This window comes from Phocoena sinus, chromosome 2, assembly GCF_008692025.1.
Source record: "Phocoena sinus isolate mPhoSin1 chromosome 2, mPhoSin1.pri, whole genome shotgun sequence".
NCBI classification, from domain to species: Eukaryota; Metazoa; Chordata; class Mammalia; order Artiodactyla; family Phocoenidae; genus Phocoena; species Phocoena sinus.
In genome coordinates, this window is record NC_045764.1 from 10604946 (window position 1) to 10630019 (window position 25074).

General features: G+C 36.8%; 1 protein-coding gene and 1 pseudogene across 1 annotated transcript in view; one reads left to right on the forward strand and one right to left on the reverse strand.

The window, feature by feature from the left end:
* GPR158 (G protein-coupled receptor 158) overlaps positions 1–25074 on the reverse strand; it is a 317648-nt gene that overhangs the window by 94912 nt on the left and 197662 nt on the right. Inside the window, exon 5 of the mRNA XM_032623641.1 lies at positions 6903–6971. Within this exon, the coding sequence (XP_032479532.1) occupies positions 6903–6971 (69 nt within the window). The remainder of the gene's footprint in view (positions 1–6902; positions 6972–25074) is intronic.
* Positions 20307–20930, forward strand: LOC116748889 (annotated as a pseudogene).

The following is a 25074-nucleotide window of genomic DNA, read 5'->3' on the forward strand; positions in this document are numbered from 1 at the left end:
GACACATCGCTGACCCAAGACTCTTCACCAAATGCCCTAGAATACTCACACTGGATAGCCTCTGTGCCTTTGCCTGTAGGCAACCACTCCCCCTACCCATCAAATCAGACTTCTGTCTGGAGGCTGGTAGGGGAGAGGAGCACAGGAACGAGGGGAGAAGTGGAACTGCACAGAACCCCAGGGCATTTACAGCTGTTCCTTCTATTCCTCTAAACTACACTAGAGAAGAGAACAAAGTGACTTGGCATCACATGCTTCCAACTCCCCTGAAGAGGCGGTCTAGTTCTCTGACATCTTTTGATTTCAATATTTTAGCCAATATTCCTGAAATCCTCTAGCTGTTTGTGGATTAAGAGTCTTCTATCCCCACAGGCTTTGAGCTATCTCGGCATGAAACAGCCATCCCCATGTTATTGTTTTCTCTGACAGTGTTGCTGTGCTCATGAGTCATGCTCATGAACTTTCCTTCCGATTTCCTTTTTCCCTTTGGCTCTGGTACCAAGCCAAATGGATCTAAATGGCACTGAGTAAGACGTAGTCTAGATCAGTTTAAAGGATAGAATCTTAAGTCTTAAGGATAGAATCTTAGAGTTGTGGAGAAATCTCCTTACAAAATCTCCTAGGTAACTGAGGGTCCAGAAACACTGGCCTAGTTGTAACATTGGCCGAGTTGTAAAACTGGGAACTTTCTGCCCTACGTTTGTCACAATGGAAGTGAATCTGTCTCAGAACTGAATTGCTACCATTTCCCCCTAAAAAGCACCAGAGCTCCTTGGAGAAAAGGCTGATTTCAGGGCTGGGGTAGGGAAAGTACTTTCTGTTGAAATAGAAAGGAGGGAAGTGCTCAAAGAATGGCAAAATCATATCCAAAGAAGGCAGGAGCCAGCTTGAAGGGACTCTCACTGGCCAATTCTGGGTTAATTTGAGCATCAAAATAAAAAATAAGACTAACGGATTAAAAACTTGGCTGCTTCAACTATATTCTCAGGGTCTGATTCTCACCCTCCCTCCCCACTTTCAACTCTCTCTCCTTTATTTCCTGCCCTTTAAGCTCTATGCGTGGAAGCAACATGCTCCCGGTTTTTTCTCTGCTTCTGGAGGCTGCACATGCTCTACACTGGAGTAAAAGAGTCCAAGTTTTAGTTTTAGGCTTTGGGGTGACCACAGAAAAAGCAGTCTCTTTTTTTTTTTTTTTTTTTTTTTTTTTTTTGTTGAAAAAGCAGTCTCTTAACTGAGTGAGGTTCTGTGGCACTGAAACTAACCTGACATGGTCTAATGGGATTGTTTATTAAGTTTGAAAGACAAAATTTCTATTTTTGTAGGTAAAACAATTGAGTATCAGAAACTTCACATAGCTCAACAGCACGGTCCATCTGAGCTCACAGAAGTTTTACATCAAACTCCTTAGTGCCAAACCTAAAGCTATTTCAAATTGGTTCCCTGTTTTATCCTCTGTGCCTTTTATTTCCTTGGAGGCCGAATGAGGAAAGGTGACTGATGAAGGGGTAGAACACGAGCCTCCCTGATGACGCAGTTTAATGCCATCTGCATCTCACATCCATCCCCTCCATCAGAAGTACTGTCCTAGGGTGAAGAGAGTGCTGGACCAGGAAACCACAGACTAGAATCTAGTCCTGCCTTTCTCATCACCTCGCTGAGGAAAGTTGGAGGAGCTGAAATTTCTCTCAGCCTCTCTTCCTTCATTTGCAAAACAGAGGTTGAATCAAGACTAAGTTATGTCTGATATCCCTTCCAGTACTAATATTTTGCAGCTCTTTTTTCTATAAGACTTGGGGTGGGCTGGGGTGGGGGGAACAACATGAAAATAAGTACCATATTTATACATGTACTGATGTGCTGTATAGAAGGGCACATCCATCAATCAAATAGAGAACGAAGATTAAAGGGAAAAAATTTACTTTATTAGCTGAAACCGGTGCTTTGGTCAAGCTAGAAATAAACTTCTAGACTCCATATTACTTAATATGTTTTATTAATCCATAATATGTCGTTTTATGTGATTTAGCAAGAAAAATATACTTTAGTTGATTTTTTTAAAGCTCTTTTTTTCTTTCTTTTATAAATTGTATGAAAGTTGTTTTAGGTGATTACGAGGACTAATCATTTGTTCACAAATGTGTGGACTTCAAATCCTGAGTCTCTTTTGAGAATCTGTAAGAAAATGTTTTAAAAGCTTCAGCTCTCTGCTACCCAATTATAACAATGCTAAATTTAGTCAGATTTCGGTTTGTCCTTATAAGCTAGACAATGATGATAATCTCTAATTTGGACTTTCCAATATAAGCATTGTTATGAAATCGTCTGTAGTCTAAGATTGCTTAGAAAAGGCAAAAATAACCTTAATTCTTGCAAATCTGTACAACAATATGCGGCATAAAAAGAAGAAAAGGCTCACTGCATAACAACTCAGTAGAACAGTGAATCTCCTCAAAGCGTCCTTCCATGGAGTTACCCAGCCCGAAAAACAATTCTACTTTGCTCAAGAACACTGTTTAAAAAAAACTGCAACCCCAAGTAAAAGTTTTATGAGCAATTCCTGTACAGGCCACACAAGGAACAGAGAAAGTAGTAAGATATTAATATTTAACAGATAAATACAGGTCACATTTACACCATCAAATAATTAGATCATTTGGCTATATTAGGTTTACTTAATCACCTTTATCATTTATTATAGAGGTCCTCCTTATAGCAAAAACTCTAGCCCAAAGTCATAAACTTCACTCTGCAACACCCAAGGAAGCCAATGAGCTCTGGTCTAATGACCAAGTTATTCTTCTTGTCAAGAATGCTCTATGTACATACACCCATGTGCATAAACATTCCCTATGTAGCCAAAGATTCTATTATCAATGTCTGAGACATGATCTTCCATTCTCTCACCTAAAATAAAATTACTTCCCTTTCCATACTCAATCAATAATATATTTTAATGTCTTTTCTCCTCCTGTATCTTATGCTACATCCCAATCTTCATTAAATAATTTGGCCCTTTCTGCCATCAGAGCATGAACACTAACTTATTTAAAAACCAAGGTATGTGGCATGAAATTGAGAGCTACACATTAATATTTCAAGCAGTTGCAGAAAGAATTTCTGTTATGAAAGATGAACTAGACAGCTAGTTAAACATAAAGTCAACATGATGAGGCATCCTTATGTTCCTGTTGGACAGAACTGGTTTGGTAAGTCTTCTTTTCTGTTCTTTTCCTCCCAGGCACAATGGAACTGTCAAGCAGAAGTGTTGTCTTTTATTCTTTTTAAATTTCCATTTCTCTCTCCTCTTTTTCTTTGTACTTGATATCATCACAAGTATAGGTCCATTAGGTGACTTTCAAGACTGGATCCCAGTCAATGAAAGGGTCTCTAATAACTGCTTTGAACATTTAGCAGCCTAACATTTACTACTCTTTCAAATGTCCTTCTTTTCTAGAATACTTCTTCTGTTTATGAGGCTTTAAAATTCTATAGCTTTTAGGCCATGCTCCTTATTATGGCCACTTGATTTGAATCAGTAAAAAATAAACCCAAATTTGCTAACACCTAAAAATAACATTAAAAAGTGTTTTAATGCCTAGCCGTAGGCACTAAATAAAGTAGTATGAATAGGACTATCATTCTTGGTCTTCCACAATCAAGCAGATTCTTTGGAGGTTATTTCAATAGGACAATAGCCACTAGTTTAGGATACAGTTCTAAATGCATCCAAATATAACCGCGTTCATTCATTCACTGCATATTTCCTGTGCTTCAACTATGGTGACAGGTACTGGGCTAAGTGCTGCAGGTACAATAGTGAGCCACACAGAAACAGGCCATTGCTCTCCCTGAACTAGAGTCTGTGTGGGAGAGTGACACTAACCAAATAATTGCACTTTTGAACGTATACTTAGAGATAGGTGTGGTTAAGAAAGGGATTCCATGAGAAGTTATTATAAGGAATTTGACTTAGTTTGCGGTCAAGGAAAGCTTTCCTGAAAAAGTGATATTTAAGTAGAAATCTAAAGGATGATTAGTTGTTAATAGGCAGAAGAATTGGTGAGATGGGAATGGGGGGAAAGAGGAGAGGAGGATTCTTCAAAACTGAAGCAAAGCATGCAAAAAGGTCCTATGAGAAGAGGCACATTAGTTTCCTGTTGCTGCTGTAATATAGCACAAATTTAGTGGCTTAAGATAGCACAGATTTATTATCTTACAGTTCTGGAAGTAGGAAGTCCAAGATAGGTCTTATGGAACTAAAATCAAGGGGAGAGTCTGTTCCCTCGCCATTTCCAGCTCCTACATTCCTTGGCTTGTGGCCCCTTCCTCCATCTTCAAAGCCAGCAGTAGCCAGTCCAATATTTTTCATGATGCTGTCTCTTTGACTCTCTCTTTTCTGTTTCTCTTTTTCACTTAGGAAACTTGGGCCATTCAGATAATCCAGAATAATCTCCTTATTTTGAAGTCCTTAATTTAATCACATCTGCCAAGTTCCCTTTTCCATATAAGGTAACGTATTCACAGGTTCCAGGAATTAGGACTGTGGACATCTCTGGGGAGCCATTATTATACCTACCATGAGAGAGATCCTGTTTCATTTAAAAACTGAAAAAAGGTCAGGGTAGGTAGATGCAGAAAGTGAGGAGAAAAGTAGTATTGGATGAGGCTGGGGGGAAAAGGTGGGGTAAGGACCACACTTACATAACATAAACCATGTCAGGGTTTTGATCTTTATTCTAAGAACACTGAGAAGGTATAGAAGTGGTGAGAGGTTATATTTGATATTTTAAAATACCCCTCTGGCTACTGGGTAGAAAATATATTTCAAAATAGCAGAGGTTCACGAAAAATATGATGGCAGAGCAAGAGAAGATATTCAGGTGATTATTACTCTCAGATTACTGAAGTCATTTCAGGCTTTCACGTTGTAACTGCGTGATTCTATGACTTTGGTTAAATACCTGCCTGGTAGTTCAACCAGGAAGATTAAATGTTACAATGTACAACATGCCATTTATACAGGAACAGTACCAGGCATGATAAACAGTCTTTGTATTATTATACCGCTTCTATTATTAATTACTGTGTATAACTCTATGCTAGTAAATTAGAAAACTTAAGTAATATGGATAATTGTATGGAAAAATAAAAATGATTATACCTAAATACATTTCTATCTTAAGGAGAAATATAAAATGTAATTCAAGAAGTAGAAAACCTGGGTAGATTAAGAACGCTTGTAAACAGTGAGTCAGGAAAGATGATCAGAAAATGAAGTAATGCAGGCGCAGGATCTTAATCATGTCGGGCCTTGAAGGCCATCCTAAGGATTCTGGCTTTTACCGTAAGTAAAATGAGAAACGTTTTCAGAGTTTTGAGGAGAGGAATGCCATGGTCTAACTTTGGCATTCAAACTGGTTGATATTTTGAAGATAGATCGTAGGGGGTAAGCATGGAGGAAGAGAATGAGGCAATAACTCAGAAGACAGTGACTGTGGTTTAGGCTAGGGCAGTAACAGTGAACTGGTGGGGAGTGGCTGGATCTCTGCTATGTTTTGAATGGTTTTCTGATGGATGTGAGAGAAAGAGAGTTGTTAAGGATGACTCCCAGGTGTGCGGCCTGAGTAACCAGAAGGCTGCAGTCGCCGTCAATGGAGACAGAGAGACGGGCTGACTTTGGGAGGTCAGTATCTCAGTTAGGAACATGACAGGGAATTCTACTGGACCTTCCAATGGAGTTGTCAGGTAAGCAGCTGAAAGTGAGTTTGGAGCTTGGGGGAAAAGTCTAGGCTGGAGATATAAAGTAAGGAGTCATTGTCAATTCAACAACATTTAAAGCTTCTGAGGCTAGACGAGATCCCAAGGGAGAATGTAGACTAAGCAAAGCTACAAGGACTAGTCCTGAGACACTCAAGTAATAAAAAGTGGGAAAGAAGATTAAGAATCAGCAAAGAAGGCTGAAATGGAGCAGTTAGTGAGGTAAGGGGAAAACCAAAAAGAATGTGGTGCCCTGGAAGGCCTACCTTTTCCTTCTCTAACATCTATTCATCTTTCAGATCTTGGTCAAGTGATATTTTATTCCCCAGACTTGGTTAGGCGTCTCTCCTAAGTGCCTCCACAGCATCCTGCTCTTCTACTCTTCCTAACTTTTGTCACATTATATTATAATTACCTGTACTTCCTCATCTCCTCTTCTAAGCTGTAACCTTCTTGAGAAGAGAAAGCACGTTTCTCTCACTTACAGAGTACTCCCAGATTAGCAAAGTGCTTAACACACAAGAACTGCTGAATACAAGTGGTTGAATTGAATTAGTAGAATCAGTACTTATCTTCTGGTTACAGATACGTAACTAGTGGGATAGGAAGGTCTGTTATGATTCTCCACACCACTAGTACCACACACACATTTATTCTCGTTATTTGTCTATGTGACCATTTGGAAATTTTCAGCATTAACTACTTGGTGTGTCTCACGGTTCTGATTCAGGTAGAGGGGGAAGAAGAAGGAAGCCAGTGTTTATATGTACATACCAAGCATGCCTTTCATATGTGAGCTCACTTAAGCAGTTAACACTTCTCACAAATTTGGGAAGAAAAGAATAATTAGCTCCATTTTACGAGAGGAAACCAAGGTTAGTTTAGAAAAGCTAACCAGCTTGTCTAAGGTCACCCAATAGGTAAGAGCCAGGATTTAAATATCTGTAAAGCCCTTGTTTATATATCTACCATATATCTACATCTACATTTTATACAATATAGATATAGGTATACAAACTTGCATACAGATATAGAAATATATATAAGCATATATACATATAGTATATAGTATATATAATACAGTATACGTATATAGCAAAATAAAATGGCTATTTTAAACATGCAATTATAAAAATGTTGCTTACCGGAAAGTAGAGAAGCAGAGACCCAAAAAGGATTGTTTCCAACAGGATAAGGCCCGACGCCCTGATGCTCTAAAAACAACAACAAAAATAAAAATGTCAATGTAAATTGACATTTCTAGGCATGGAAGAATTTAAGCTCTTGTGACAATGCCTCAAGCAGAACAACATTCTTTGGTGGGGGGAAGTAATCAGAAATTGGCTTATATTTCAGACCAGTGGACTTAACTGAAACATGCAATAAGACTGACTATAAAGGTAGTGGTAGACTTAATGATATTGCCAGTGGCTTCACAGAATTTTGTTGTCTAAAATTTGAATCACTGAACTGAGAACATTATTTAGAAGATCCTTCCAAATCTAAGAAATTCACAGACACAAAAAGTCTTGCCTGTATTGCTGAAACATCAGCCACAAATGCATTTCTTTTTTTTTTCCCAAAAAGGATATTCTTTTAATTTGATTTTTTAATTGAAGTATAGGTGATTTACAATATTGTTAGTTTCAGGTGTACAGCAAAGTGATTCAGTTACATATATTTTCAGATTTTCCATTACAGGTTATTACAAGATAGTAACTATAGTTCCCTGTGTTACACAGTAAATCCTTGCTGCGTATCTATTTTATGTATAGTAGTATGTACCTGTTAACTCCATACTCCTAATTTATCTCTCCCCCTCCTCCCTTTCCCCCTTTGGTAACCATAAGTTTGTTTTCTATCTGTGAGTTTGTTTTGTATATAGATTCACTTGTATTATTTTTTAGATTCCACATATAAGTAATATCATATATTTGTCTTTCTATGACTTACGCCACTTAGTATGATATCCTCTAGGTCCATCCATGTTGCTGCAAATGGCAACATTTCAATCTTTTTTATGGTCGAGTAATATTCCATTGTATACATACTACATCTTCTTAAACCAATTGTCTGTTGATGGACACTTGGGTTGTTTCCATGTCTTGGCTATTGTAAATAGCACTCCTATAAACATTGGGGTGCATATATCTTTTTGAATTAGTTTCTTTTCTGGATACATGTCCAGGAGTGGGATTGCTGGATCATGTGGTAGCTCTATTTTTAGTTTAAGGAACCTCGATACTGTTTTCTGTAGTGGCTGCATCAATTTATATTCCTACCAACAGTGTAGGAAGATTCCCTTTTCTCCACACCCTCTCCAGCATTTGTTCCTTGTAGACTTTCTGATGATGGCCATTCTGACTAGTGTGAGGTGAGACTTCCACAAATGCATTTCTGAATGCTATCCCTAAGCCATTTCACAAATACCTGAGCAATGGTTTCAGTGGATAAAACAAAAATACATACAAGGTCTTAGCAAATCAGTGGTACATCTCGCACCATGTCAAAACGTCGTTCCCAAAACTCAGTAACAGAGCTTCACTATTTAAATAACATAAATCACATTTAAAAACAGAGGTATCTCACTTTATGAAATGCCTAAATTATTAACTCAAAATTCAAAAGAATAAGTTGATTTTCAAATAAGCTTCCTGATTATTTAAAGTTTGCTTAGCATAAATATATTTAATAATCTTAAGATATTTTGTTAGACTCAAAATAGTATTCTCTTCTCAAAGCAAAATGCTTAGAGCTGTGACAAGAAATGAAAGACCAAACTATCAATCTTATTTAGAATAATAAATTTTGCTTTGATGAGTTCAAATATCAATATAGAGTAAACATATCGGTTAAGAATACAAACACAAAGACAGGTCGTTCTAGAACACCTGTGTTTTCACTCAATGCAACGTAAAATGTATACACAAATTACATCTGATGTAAATATGATATCTTAACAGGGAAATACTTTTAAGTAGTTCAATTAATTTTGCAACCACAAAAAGGCAGTGAAATGCTAAACCACAAGTCTATTACATTAAAAACAAAAAAAGTGTCAGATAACTGGACTGCCAGGGAAAATTCTTATTCCTCTTGAAAACACTGGGAGGACATTGCTAGACACAGAGGAATACTTTGTGTAATCCCTCAAAACAACTCAGAGTCTTCATTAATCTAAGAATTTGGGAACAGAGAAACAAGTTTAGTCAGTGAACAGACTTGATTATTCGAGTGGCTTCTCCCTTTTGGTCATTATTTTAGCTAGCAGATGCTCTTAGTGAAAAGAAAACTTCTATCAGCAAGACTTTAAATGGCTTTTGGCTGGCAGAATTTCCAACACGGCAAATTACATTCATACCTAATTATGAATACTCCATAGTTTAGTTTTTAAACTTTCTCCAAAATGACACTAATTTAGAGTGAGTCCAAAATATAATGCAAGACTGCTTATAAAAAAAAGTCTATGCAATATTGTTTGAAAACAAGGGATATAAAAAGAAGCTGCAAGGCTTAATGGAAAAGATAGACTTTGCAGTTAACGTCATCTCAGTTTGAATTATGAAACAACCACTTTAGTTAGGTGACCTTGAACGTCAATGGCCTCACCTGTAAAATGGGTATCCTCATCTTTGCCTTATTAAACCTGACATCTTTGATAAAGTATATAAAAATGGCTGGCATCTTGCCTGATATGTAATAAGTAGGTATGCATTCCTTAAGGTAGAAAACAGCAGCAGGATCATGAATTTGAAAACCACAGAGGTATATGTAAGTAGCTGTGAACATTTTTTTAAAGTTTGGGGTCCAAAATGACCCCAGAGGAGCAAAAGCCTGGTGGTAGGGAACACAGAAGTTCTTTGTTTAGGGCCACTGGGCTCTTAGCTATGTTACAACCATCACTACCACATAAAAACAGTTGTAGTGGTGCATGCTGTTACATATTCTCAGAGCAAATAATCTGCCTCCTTTTCATTTGGACATGCTGAACTCTTAATACCTCACTGCCTTCCTCCTGGTTGAGTAGAGGAGCCCCATGATTTCAAATTATAAACTGGAACTCCGACAAATGGTTCCATAACCAAATGTAAGCCCTGTTCAAAATTTGTGCATTTTCTTTCAAAATATGCTTGGGCTGAGTTGGCTCATGGCCTCACAGAATGAGCAGGTACCTAATAGGTGGGACTTCAGGGACAAAGAAGAAATCTCATGCTCCCTAAAACATTTCCACATTGTCTTATTGGTACTGGAAGTTCTTTTAACTGGAACAAAGCGTTCTATTTTGTACTTGGTGCTAACAATTAATATACGTGTTGTAAGTAATACACTGACTTACGTTCAAAGTGAAGGATAGGAATCCTTTCCTTAAGGTGTAAGTGATAGGATGAGAAAGGAGAGAGGAGGGATTGAAAAATAAAGATGGACGAAAAAGATAATGCACAAAATAATAGAGGCCAAGAAATAAATTTCATCTCCTTCACAGTTTTGCCTGAGATAGAAATTGTGGTATGGAACTCTTTTTAACCAGAGCTGCTAACTGGCAAACCCTTGAAAAACTTTCTTGAAAAATGATCAACAATACAAAGTATGGTACTATTTAATAAAACACATACACACAAAGCAACACCACATGTTCTGTGTGTGTGTGTGTGTGTGTATGTGTGTGTGTGTGTGTGTGTGTGTGTGTGTGTGTGTATATATTATAACAAATCCAGGTCTGGAGGATATATACCAAACTGATAACAATGTATTTTATTTCCTGGAGAAGTAGATTTGAGGATAGATCAACTTATCTGGAAATACTTTACTTTCTTTGGAGATGTAGTCATATACTGCTGTGTAACATACATTTTAATAATTAAATAAATAAAATTAAAGAAAAATCATCTAAGATGTGTCAACTCAACTATTAGAAAATTCCACCATTAGGTATCACAATATGCAAAGAATTCTAAACAAAGCCCTTCCTAACTAATATCTACTTAATAAATTTTATTCAGTACTGACAACATGCATAAAATGATCAATGTATGTATGACACTTATAGGTGAATATAAACCTGGGGGAGCTACTGACCCTAATTCTCTGGCTTAGACTCCATACAGCCTAATAAATATCATTCCAGAGTTTACAAAAGAGGAGAGCAGATTCTACCTCACTCCACTCCATCCCGCTTTCCCCTGTTCTTAAACTTTCAGAACTGACTTACAAGGTAATTACAGCAGCCAGATATCAAACCTGTAGACAAAAGAGAAGGGCTAATCTTACTACACCAATTTTATAAAATTAGGTCAAAGTCAGCATCTAAATTCCATAATCTTCAGATGTAAAGTACAGAGGCATAAGATGAAGCGCAGCTTGTCACAGAATTTGCCTAGGATGTAAGCACCTAAAGGAAGCTAACTTACTGGAAGTAATAAGATGATAAGAACGCTAAAGTCTGAACTTCTAAACATAATTAAAATAGTTTGTCATTATTTCCTTGATCCTATAGGGACTAACTACTTCGTTTATATTTTTTAAACACTTTTCACCACTGGGGAAATTAATGTATATCTTGCTAAAACAGTGTAGCTATTTTTGAACACAGCTGGTATCTTCAGCCTTGCAGCAATTAAAGTTTCTTTCTATTACAAAAGGAACCTCTGAGCCTGAAGACATTTTTATACAGCTGGATCTCAGCATGTACAATGAAAATGTACGAAAGCAAGAGAATCAGATTCTGAAAAGAGTGAACTAGCATAGGTTTGGATGACAAACCAGGACTCTGTAACTCTACAGCATTTACGAAAAGAATTTGCCATTCTGGCGGAACATTCTCACGAGCTGCACTTTTTCTTTTAATTCTTCTATTTCTATAGAGAAAACCATGGACAGAGAGATTACAAATGAAACCCGACAACCACCTGATGAAATAATTACACAACAATATATTGGAGGCAAGATGTCCTGAAAAGAACCCTGACATTGAGAGGTAAGAGGGTACTATTTTTAATAATTTTATTTACAATTATATAAAGGGATGAGAAAAGACTCATCCAGTTTGGCAGACTACATGAAATCAGTTTGTCTAGAGAAGATCTGTGATGACACACTGAAAAACCAATCAGATTTAGAAAAATGTGTCAAGGAACAATTGCTCAAAATATGGTTAGTTAAAAATCAATAACAGGTTTTCAGAAGAATTTTCAGCAGTAAAAAAGGTATAAAAAAGCAGAATATGGTCAGGATAGAGATTCCCAAAGTGAAGTATAAATAACTCAGAGAATTATAAATTTGTGGAATGAACACATGGGCTTTATACGCAGACAGTTCAGAATCTCAGCATTGGCGGCTCACTAGCAGTGTGACCCTGGGCAAGTTGCCTGACCTTCTGAGCTTCACTTTCTTCATTTATAAAATGGGTGTAATAATGCCCATCATGAAGTACTGCTGTAAAGATTAGTAATCATGCTGCCCGGCACAGAGCAGGCTCTCAGTCAATGGACATGGACAATCTTTCATGGGCAGATAGATGAGGTGGTGTCAACATATCTAAGCTCACTCAGCCAACGAGTAACAGAACAAGGTCCCGTCATCCACTGCTGCTGGTCCCAAGTCAGGGAGATTTCCTCTGTTCATCCAATCTGTCCCTCAGTCACCTTCTTACCCAAAGGAACAGAAATGAATGTAATACTACAATAAAAAAATATGTAGCATTATTAGAGTATTTAAAAATAAACTACAACTAAGGAATTTGGTTCAGATATTAGTTTTTAAAGTTGCTAGTTAATTTAAGGCTTCCCTGGTGGCGCAGTGCTTAAGAATCCGCCTGCCAATGCAGGGGACACGGGTTCAAGCCCTGGTCCGGGAAAATCCCACATGCCGCAGAGCAACGAAGCCCGTGCGCCACAACTACTGAAGCCCGCGCGCCTAGAGCCCGTACTCTGCAACAAGAGAAGCCACCGCAATGAGAAGCCCGCGCACTGCAACAAAGAGCAGCCTCCGCAAGCCGTAACTAGAGAAAGCCCGCGCGCGGCAACAAAGACCCAACTGAGCCAAAAATAAATAAAATAAATTAATTAATTAATAATAAAAATAGGTTGCTAGTCGATTTTAAATTCCTGACAGTTTTATGTAAAACACTGAAACAAATTGTCACATGGCCTTAATTAGGAATTCTTTTAAATTTCTAAGACTTCATAAGAAAGCTCATTTTTGTATGACATGGTAATTTGCAATGGTGTTGTTTAAGACCTTTTAGAAAAATAAGTTTATCCAAAAATAAAATTCAGAGTAACGTATACATAGTTTCATATTCTTTAAAACAGTACAGCACACTAAGAAAAAAGTCAATGATATTTTATATATGTGAAATAAAAAACAACCATTCATTCATTGTTAGTTATGGTTCACCATGCATTGCTGGGCAGAAACGTCTCCTGGTTGCTTTGCAGGATTTCGTGAGATGCTTGCCTTGTTCCCCCTTTGCTTTGTTTCAGATGATGTGGACACCTAGAAGTGTCTCATCTTTTAGGAGTTCAGTGCCTGATTTTATAACTCAAAGTGGTTGACTCCCACTGCTGTTGCAGAGATGCAGAATAACTAGAATGCATGAGAAGGAACATTTTGGATCACCTTTACTCAGCCAGGGTCACCTGTCTGTGCTTATGACCAAAGCAACTTAAATGCCAAAGCACTTCCTATTAGACTTTGTCATTCCCGCACTCAGCCTCCCCAGCAAGATGCCACTGGAATGCATTCCCAAGATGCAGATGATTATGTCCTGATTTGTCCTCATTTTTCCCACAGCTTCTTTACAAAAATAGCTGCTACTTCTCTATAATCTATTTGCAACCTCCTATTCCCTTTTCTTTCAATACTAATAAATAGAGTAATTCATACTCTATTCATGGAGATGAATTCTCTTAAGTGTCAAAAAAGCACACCGAAGTGAATGGTACAGACTAAGATATTACAAAAAGAATCTTGCCTTGAGAAGGATTACTTAAGTAAAGTGGTATGAAATTATTGAAACAGAATATGTCATTTGCTTATTCTATTATTGATTAAAACCTATTGAGAGGGCTTCCCTGGTGGCGCAGTGGTTGAGAGCCCGCCTGCCGATGCAGGGGACGTGGGTTCGTGCCCCGGTCTGGGAAGATCCCACATGCCGCGGGGCGGCTGGGCCCGTGAGCCATGGCCGCTGAGCCTGCGCTCCGCAACGGGAGAGGCCACAACAGTGAGAGGCCCGCGTGCCGCAAAAAAAAAAAAAGAAGAAAGAAAAAAAAGCTACTGAGAGTAATGGATATATTTTCAAATAAAAAGTAGATCACTGAAAAAACAAATTCCCTCTCATGAAAATGGAATGGAATGATAATTAAAACATAAAGTATTAAGTACTTTAAAATTTGATATTAATGAGACAAAACACTTTGCTTACTTTTTCAAAAATCAATCTTAGTTACACTGAGGTAAACTCAAATATCATCTAGTCTGACACCAATCATTTTTTTAAACTTAAGTATATTTTATACCCAGAGAAATTCAAGAGATGACATTTTTTGCTCAGTTTCACCTGATAGCTAAGTAGCAACAAATCTAAGCAATCTTTCTTCATCATTTGAACTTTCTAATCTCAGAATTTTTTTTTAATTTGGTATGTTGAACACTGTGATCTGTAAGGTGACTACTTTAAAATACTACTGCTCACACATAGGCAATAGGGCCCATTAGATGTTAGCTGGACAACATCAACTCTCCTCAGGCTTCTTAAATGGGGGAAAAAATGTGAGAACAGAAACAGAATTGCTTAGAACTGTTAAGCTTGTCTTTAACACATTGTCTGTCTTCTATAGCATGTTTGGAAGTGCATGGAATGACTAGACAGAGTGTAAAATGAAGAGATATTTCATACTGTGTCTGAAATTTGGAGATAGTCTAACAAAAAGTTCCATTCGGATAAGACATTTACAAATGTACAAAGAAATATGATGAGCATTTTGGTGGATAAACAAATAGATGATTTAATGAGGTGTAAGAGATGCCCCCTACCTGCAAGAAGAGTAAGCGGTTCGGAAATTTAAAATAGCAGTATTATATCTGACAGGCAAAAACAAAGGTAGACTATAAAAGGTTGTGGGAGAATGACTGCTACTTAGATGCAAAGATGACGGAAACAGGAATTCGAAATTCTATCTCTAAAATAGTATAAATATTTCTAGATTAGATGGAGTAAATTGGATTCTGATTTTTGTCAAACTTTGGTGCATTAAGAAGATCTGTTAAATGGGTATTATGAAATTCAGTTCACATGGAGTGTATCACTCTTAAACTTGTTTAGCAAAAGACGAAGTGGAAAAAATGGGAGTCATATTAATTAACATCCTGTTTACATTGTGACTGTCAATTCTAACCATTTGTTTCACTAAATTCTGCTACTTCAGTTAGTCTTAATGTTTATTAGCAAGTCATAACATATTTGCAATTAATAATTATCTTGATATTTTAAAGTTTTATATTTTATATTATGAACATGGTTCAGGAAAGATTTTCAAATAATAAATTCATGTTTTAATTAGAAACAGATGCTCTTTAATATAGAATATAAAATGGTCACACTAACTGAGGGTTATTTTAATTAGTCTTCTCTCTTCTCTTTGTTGGATCCTACTTAGTTATTCTTTGCTCTAAAATATATTATACAAATGCATTTGAATTAGACTATCAAATCAAAAAGATACAAGAGAAATAATTAAGTACAAGCCGAAATTTGACACTAGAGAATCACTAAAAAGTTAAAACAATGTTATAAAACCAAAATTTAGAAAAAAGTTTTACAATGTAATCGATTTTTTAAAAAGCAATTGTGTTTAACCTCATTGAAAGATGAACTATTACTAAAGTAGTTTTCTATAAACAATCAATATTTGAAGCTTTTTAAAGTAATGACTCCAAATCTGTATCTTCAGTCTAAGCCTCTTTCTCAAGCTCCAGAGCCATATTTTCAGTTGGCTATAAAACAGTTCTACCTGAATGACCCATAGGCACCTCAAACTCAAGATTTCAAAAACTAAATTTTTCCATTTTGCAATCTGCTTTTCTCTTCATGTTTCCCATCCTGGTTAATGGTAATCAATTGCCTATTTTGTAGTCAAACTATCTAAAATCTACATCTATAGGCTAGAAATAAAAGTGGATTTTATGAAATATTCCTAGTTTTACTTTTGGTATTTTCCAGAACCCCCTCCAAATTTTGTTGACCAACTGTTTCCCTGAGTAAATAAGTGAGAAGGTAATGCGTGCTGATGCACATTCAAGTGGAGAGAAAATCCTTCACTTTTACTCCATGGGCTCCTCTTCAACTTAGAGGATAAGTTAAACGGTCAAAATCTTAATAAGAGGAGGTAGGAGGGAGAAGGAGAGAGGAGGGACATAGAAGAAACTGTCAACGTACGATCAATTCTTGGACTGGGGCGGGGGGGGGGGTGAAATGGGGGGAGGGAGAGTGGACTCAGGCATGGGTGGGGTCACTGTCCTCTCAGCTTCCTCACAGACACCTGCCTCTGTATTCACTCGTCTTCATCTCCATTACTTCAATCAATTCTGTCATCTCATCCAGGCCTGCCCTCTTCAAGTTAGGCATACATTTCAAAGGAATTCCCTTATTTCTCCTAATCCCTAACTTCTAATTTCTTCCATGCCTTAATTTTACCCACCTTCTTTAAATAAAAGGGATACAATAAATGCCAATTAGGGTGTTAGTGATTAATAGTAGTTTAATGGTTGCTCCTCCAGGTAGGACTTGGAAGACAAAGTAGATGGCCAACACTTAAAACCTAAAGGCAAAGACCTTGAACTCTGAAAGTTAAGAGCAAGGCTATCAGCACAGTGGGCCTCCTGGTGCCCCCAAACCTCACTGTCTATGACAGTTTCCTCAGAGACTGTTCCTATATGGAAGCAAACCAAGGTATCTACATTCAGTCAGAAACTAGAATGCAGAGGCTCCTTTTAGGAATAAGAGGGACCCCATCATCCTCATCTTCTGTTGAAGATTTTTTAAAGAAGAAATTCATATTTCAAAAAAGTCTTCTCTTCCCAGTTGCGCATTTAAATTCCATTGAGTCAGTCTATCTAACCATAACTACACACATCTGTGCCTCAGAAAATCCCCTAAGCCTTTGTTGAGGACAAGCTAAGCGAGTAGGTTTGCTTCCCTTTATTCTTTCTGTCTTTGTAGCAGAAGTTTGTATAATAAGGAAGGTGCCTCTGAAATGCAGCTTTCATCATGTGACAGGTTTCACGACATGCTGTGCAGGTGTGATTTCAAGGTCCAGAAGAGCGGCTTCCTAACGCCCCCAGGAATATACTCCACTTACTATGGTTTTCTCTTTGTTTCTTTTTTGACCACATCTTTAAGACCATGAAGGAAGTATAAATGCACAAATTCTGGGAATGAAAAAGCCAACTCTGGGGAAAGGGAGTAAATCCACAACCACTGTACTGGGTAAAACAGAGACCTGAAATTGTACCTAGTATTGCTAATTTGCTCATTCAGTGCCATTTTTCCCAAAGACACCTCTGACTTTAACAAAATGTTGATAATAAAAGTGGTAATAAGTAACAACACTGACAACATTACGTAACAAATGATGACAGTCGAATTTTTGTGCCAGCCATTATCCTAGGCACTTTATATTAATTAATCCTCACAAAAACATTTAACCCTCATGACAAATAGTAGGTACTATTATTATCCCCACTTTATAAATGAGGAGGCTGAGGTTTAAAGAGGATAAAAAACTTGCCCAGGGAAATTGACAGAACTGACATTATATAATGGTATCACTCAACCTTGCCCCTATCACTTTCAAAATCCAACTTTTAAAGCTGTCATTTAAAATAGCATTGGATAGCAGCTCCTGAAGCAACCTTTACTAACCTCCACTGAAATATAAAGACACATGTGAAATGGAAAATCACAGCCCTGCTGTGAACAGGAAATTCAAAGCAGAAATACAAATTGAAATAAAAATGAGAAAAAAGTACTCACTCTCACAAGTAACTGGGAAATGTAAATTTAAAATATATCATTTTTAATCCATTAGATTCAAAAAGTTAAAAACATTGATAATATCAATTACTGGTTAGAATGCTAGAAAATGGACACTTTCATGCTGATAGAAATATAAAATGATGAAGCCTTTGATTCATCATTCAGCAGTTTTGAAGTATCTATCAAAATTTTAGATACTTCACATCAACTCACATCAACTTGGCTCACATCAACTCATTCCTGAGGTCTTACTTTCACTGACTTTTCACACAATATAGGGTTTTTTTTAAGTGCCTTCACTGTAACACACCAGGCGGTAGACACAGGAGTTTCATAGAACTACCCAAACTGGGTAAGTTTCCATGTTCTATGCTCATCACACAGAGTGCCTCCATGAGTGGAACACTTATCACAACTGAAATTAATGTGGAAAGCAATATTCATGAGCATCACTTCCTAAGAGAAAGAACATCTATAGTGGTGAGGAAGGAATTCTTCTTAAGTAGGCAAACGATAAGGACGCCTGATGGCAACCGTGGGATTTTACATTATTCTGGAATTTCTAATACAATAAGTTATAAAGACTGGAAATGAGACAATGAGACAACACTGTGATCTGGCAGGAAGTTGCCCCAAGGAAGTAATCTGAATCACACACAAGATTTAGTTATAAGAATGTTTCAAATCCAAAAATGGGCAGAAGACCTAAATAGACATTTCTCCAAAGAATATATACAGATTGCCAACAAACACATGAAAGGATGCTCAACATCACTAATCATTAGAGAAATGCAAATCAAAACTACAATGAGGTATCACCTCACACTGGTCAGAATGGCCATCTTTAAAAAATCTACAAGCGGGCTTCCCTGGTGGCGCAGTGGTTGAGAGTCCGCCTGCCGATGCAGGGAACACGGGTTCGTGCCCCGGTCCGGGAAGATCCCACATGCTGCGTAGCAGCTGGGCCCGTGAGCCATGGCCGCTGAGCCTGCGTGTCCGGAGCCTGTGCTCCGCAACGGGACAGGCCGCAGCCGTGAGAGGCCCGTGTACCGCCAAAAAAAAAAAAAAAAAAAAAAATCTACAAGCAATAAATGCTGGACAGGGTGTGGAGAAAAGGGAACCCTCTTGCACTGTTGGTGGGAATGTAAGTTGATACAGCCACTATGGAGAACAATATGGAGGTTCCTTAAAAAACTAAAAATAGAACTACCATATGACCCAGCAATCCCACTACTGGGCATATACCCTGAGAAAACCATAATTCAAAAAGAGTCATGTACCACAATGTTCACTGCAGCTCTATTTACAATATCCAGGACATGGAAGCAACCTAAGTGTCTACTGACAGATGAATGGATAAAGATATGGCACATATATACAATGGAATATTAGCCATAAAAAGAAACGAAATTGAGTTATTTGTAGTGAGGTGGATGGAACTAGAGTCTATCATACAGAGTGAAGTAAGTCAGAAAGAGAAAAACAAATACCATATGCTAACACATATATATGGAATCTAAAAAAAAAAAAAAAAAAAAAAAGGTTCCGATGAACCTAGGGGCAGGACGGGAATAAAGACGCAGACGTAGAGAATGGCCTTGAGGACATGGGGAGGGGGAAGGGAAATCTGGGACGAAGTGAGAGAGTGGCATGGACATATATACACTACCAAATGTAAAACAGATAGCTAGTGGGAAGCAGCCACATAGCACAGGGAGATCAGCTCGGTGCTTTGCGACCACCTAGAGGGGTGTGACAGGGAGGGTGGGAGGGAGGGAGATGCAAGAGGGAGGGGATATTGTTATACAGCAGAAACTAACACAATATTGTAAAGCAAGTATACTCCAATAAAAAAGTTTAAAAAAATGTAAAAAAAAAAAAAAAGAATGTTTCACACACAGTATTATTTATATCAGGACAAAATTAGGGGCAATCCACATCCCAAAAACTTGACAAATGGTAAAATGAATTATAATATACTCTATAGTATAATAATATTATGTCATAAAGTTCAAGGTTTGGGGACATATTTAACGACAAAAGAGTATAAGATTATAATTTATATATATGAAAATAATTTTCTACTAAATGTTTAGAAAACTAAATTGCGGACTTATAGGTAATTTTTACATTATTACTTAAAATTTTCAGTCTTTTCCAAACTCTGTAAAATATATTGCTTTTACAATACAGAACAGTTTAAAATTCTAATCTCACAGAAAGGTTGAAAAGATTAAAATAATAAAAAGATACCTTCTAAAATTGTTAAAATTAAAGAGACTGACAATACCAAATGTGGAGCGGATTTAGAGCAAGGCGAATTTCCATACATTGCTAATGGGAATATAAAATACAATAACAACCACTTTGGAAAATGGTTTGGCAGCATCTTATGAAAGTTAAAAATACATCTGCCCTATGACCAAGCAATTCTAATCGTAGGTGAAAGAAAAACATTTGATTGCAAAAAAAAACTTGTATAAGAATGTTCACAGTGGCCACCGCCACCGCGCACATGGGAGCCGTGACTGATAACGAAGTCATACAGAAGCGTCTCCTCATTGATGGAGATGGCACTGGAGATGATGGGAAAATTAATCTGCTAGCGAAAAGTTTCATTAAGTGGCACAACTCTGGATCCCAGGAAGAGGGATACAGCCAGTACCAACGTATGCTGAGCACACTGTCTCAATGTGAATTTTCAATGGGCAAAAGTTTGCTGGTATATGATATGAATCTCAGAGAAATGGAAAATTATGAAAAAATTTACAAAGAAATAGAAGGTAGCATTGCTGGAGCACATGAAAAAATCACTGAGTGCAAAAAGCAAATTCTTCAAGCAAAATGAATGCAAAAAGATAGCCAAGAATATGATGCACTGGCAAAAGTGATTCTGCGTCATCCAGAGAGGCATGAGACATTAAAGGAACTACAGGCTCTGGGAAAAGAATGAGAGCCTCTTTCACATATTAAATGAAGTATTGAAGATAAGCTGGAATTGAGAAGGAAACAGTTTCACGTTCTTCTTAGCACCATCCATGAACTTCAACAAACACTGGAAAACGATAAAAAGCTCTCAGAGGTAGAAGAAGCTCAAGAAACAAGCATGGAAACCAATCCTAAACCACAGACCAACTAATCACTCACCATTCCCAAGAATACTGAAGTAGCAACATGATCTTAGTGTGTTCAGAATTTGTTGTGCTCTTGAGATATTTAAAGTTTGGGCAATGAACTACTTTGCCTTTAAATATTAATGCAAAGTTCATTCATATTTCTTCACATAAAGGGAGATGACTTCATTATATATTTGTTTATATTGAAATGCCTTTTTTTACTTAAAAGTAGGAAGCAACATCCAAAAATGTTTAATAAAATGCTTTCAAGTTGAAAAGCAAAAAAGAATGTTCAGCAACTTGATTTATAATAATCAAAAAGGAGAACAACACAAATATCCATCCAACATGAAATGAAAAAACAAGTTATAATAATATTCTTACAATGAAATACCACTCAGAAATAGAAGGGGAAATGGTGATTCACACAGTCAATATGAATCTCAAAGATTATACAGTATATGTTAAAGAAGCCAGAAACAAAAGAGAACACACTGCATGATTCCATTTATATGGAGTTCTAGAACAGACAAAACTAATCTACAGTGATAGAACTCTGAGAGGGAGGTGTGGGGATTGACTGGGAAAGGGCAAGAGACAACTCTCTGGGGAGAATGGAAACTTCTACATCTTGAAAAAGGCATAGATTGCCTTTTTGCATGCATACATGGGTGTATGCATTTGTCAAACACACTGCACTGTACAGTTAATATTCATGCATTTCACTCTATGTAAACTGTACCTTCATAAAAATAAATAAATAACAAAGGATTTGAAACTCACACTAAGGTGGATAAAGATAAAAATCAACAGACCTTTTATTACTCCTCAAATCTCATGAAATTGGTGCCACCAATTTGTAAGACCTATCACACAACGGGTAAACTCACAAAGAAAGCAATAGTATATAACTTTCTGGTACTTCTACCATTTGTACCTTCAATTTGTATATTCTATTAATTTACATTTAAGCCAATGACATTTCCATACTTCCCATTCATTTACTTCTATCTGATCACTTTGCAAAGATGGAAGAGAGCCCTACAAGAAAGGGAGCAAGAAATTGACAAGAAGCTCAGTGTTCTCTACCCACACTCCAAGAAACAGGAATATCACACATAGGGTGGTAATTAAATATGTAAGCTGTTAAGGAGAAGTGGTACATATATACAATGGAATATTACTCAGCCATAAAAAAGAATGAAATGATGCCATTTGCAGCAACATGGATGGACCTAGAGATTATCATACTAAGTGAAGTAAGTCAGACAGAGAAAGACAAATGTCATGTGGAATCTAAAAAATGATACAAATGAACTTATTTACAAAACAGAAATAGACTCACAACATAGAAAACAAACTTATGGTTACCACAGGGGAAAGACAGGAAAGGATAAACTAGGAGGTTGGGATTCACATATACGCTACTATATATAATAAAATAGATAATCAACAAGGACCTACTGAATAGCACAGGGAACTATATTCAATACTCTGTAATAACCTATATTGGAAAAGAATCTGAAAAAGAATAGATATATGTATAACTATATCACTTTGCTGTACATCTGAAACTAACACAACATTGTAAATCAACTATATTCCAATATAAAATAAAAAATTTTTAAACAGGTAAGCTCTGAAGCCTTTATGATCTGAGTTTTGCTTATTGGCTCTGTGTCTTTGGGTAAACTTTATTAGTATTAGTTTATTCTATTTATTCTATTATTATTCTAATAAATAATATTTTATTATTTATTCTATTCAATAAAATCCATTAAAAATTCAAGTTAAATTCAATTCTTCAAGAATACACTATTTATAGGAAAAGGTACCATAACTATATAAAACATATATGCCTGCTAATTTCTCATTGCACACAAAAAATTATTTTGAAAAGTGTCTAGAAATCTACTGATAAGTTCTGATTCTGTTCTTCTTAGATATAAACAATTTTGTCATTCAATGAGTTCCTGAATTCATTTCTAATATGAGTAAGTTTTTGCTAATATATTTCAATTATGTTTAAATTTGAAATAACATTTTGTATGGCCTTTCAAAAATCACTTTTTTTCTGGCCTCAGAAAATGCCTTTTTCCAAAAGGGCACCATAAAAACAAACAGAGCAACAAAAACCCCATTTGCTATTATTAAAACTGACAGAAGATTTTGTTGTATTATCTCCCCTATTTTATCTACCAACTTAAAATATCACTACAAATACGAAAAAGTTGTTTATTTGTCTTATAAGAACAAAATGTATCTATTTGCTGGTAAACATTCAGATCAATTCACATGAGAATCTGTTCACATTACCTACTTGTTTACAAGTGGTTTTGGCAGACACATTTTTATAGTAACCCAATATAAGAAGAAAACAGGCTAGAATATCGATAACAACATTGTATTACAACCATCAAACTTGCTAAGAGACTAGAATGTAATGAGTCTAACCACTAAAAAAAGACAATTCATGTGATGTGATAGAGGTGCTAATTATCACTACAATAGCAGTCATACTACAATATACAAACGTATCAAAAAACATATACACCTTAAATTTATACAATGTTGTATGTCAAATCTATTTCAATTAAAAAATAAGCTAGGGGTTCCCTGGTGGCACAGTGGTTGAGAGTCTGCCTGCCGATGCAGGAGACACGGGTTTGTGCCCTGGTCCGGGGAGATCCCACATGCCGCGGAGCAGCTAGGCCCATGAGCCATGGCCGCTGAGCCTGCGCGTCCGGAGCCTGTGCTCCGCAACAGGAGAGGCCACAGCAGTGAGAGGCCTGCGTACCGCAAAAAAAATAAAAATTAAAATTAAAAATAGGCTAGAACTTGAGCTCGTCAATTACAAGAGAATTACATACAGTGTTTTTGCTTTACATCATTAAAATGACCATATTCACATGTCTAGTCATGAATATGAATGGACTACATGCCAGATAAAATTTTTAAAATTCTGAAATATATATATGGAAATCCATGAGAACATCCACAGTGTATGTTCTCAAGAAAATAAAATATAGTCATTAAAACAAAGTTGACCCATTACTGCTAAATCAGTTCAAAAACTGTCTAAACTATAACCAAACTCTCCTGTTTCTCAATGTCTGCTTTTGGAAGGCAAGCAAACTCTCACCATATGCCTGTGGTCTGAAAGCACATATCATGAAGGCTGTTCTCAAAGACTTGGAAAATTTACAAAGATTTTGTGACTTCCAGACTCACAGAGAGCTGTAAATAGATAGAACTTATTTTAAGGCATTTCAACATCAGTTCTCCTGATACCAGCAGAATAAATAAATCAGAGCAAATGGACATCAAAATAATTAGATTACTTTCCCTTCCTGTATCTTAAAATATAAATCCCTCAGGTGATTCAAGTTTTGCATAAAGACTTAGAACAAGCGTTTTCTTATCTAAATTATTCCTCAGTGGTACACAGTAAGTCTGCCCCTCTTCTTCACATCCTTTCTCTGGAATACCTATTTCATTCCCACAGCATCAGTGAATACCCCATCGTGGTAACTCAAATCTATCTCTAGCTCTGACCTCTCTTCTGAGCACCACTCCAGTATTCTCCAGCTAGGGTTCATGGATGACCTAATCTCAGCATGTCCAAAACCAAACTCACCTTTGTCCATCCAAACCTATTCCTTCAAAATACCCTCTCTTTGTTAATGGCTTCAAAAATCACGCAGAAAATCACATTACAATCTTGAGAGTCATCCTAGACTCTTCTTTCTCTCTTTCACCACTGCCAATACCATTTCTTTTTTTTTTTAACATCTTAATTGGAGTAAAATTGCTTTACAATGGTTAGTTTCTGCTATATAACAAAGTGAATAAGCTATACATATACATATATCCTCATACCTCCTCCCTCTTGTGTCTTCCTCCCACCCTCCCTATCCCACCCATCTAGGTGGTCACAAAACACCAAGCTGATCTCCTAAGTGTCGATGGACAATTAGGTTGCTTCCATGTCCTGGCTATTGTAAGTAGTGCTGCAATGAACACTGTGGTACATGACTCATTTTGAATTATGGTTTTCTCAGGATATATGCCCACCAGTGTAATTACCGGGTCATATGACAGTTCTATTTTTAGTTTTTTAAGGAACCTCCATACTGTTCTCCATAGTGGCTGTATCAATTTACATTC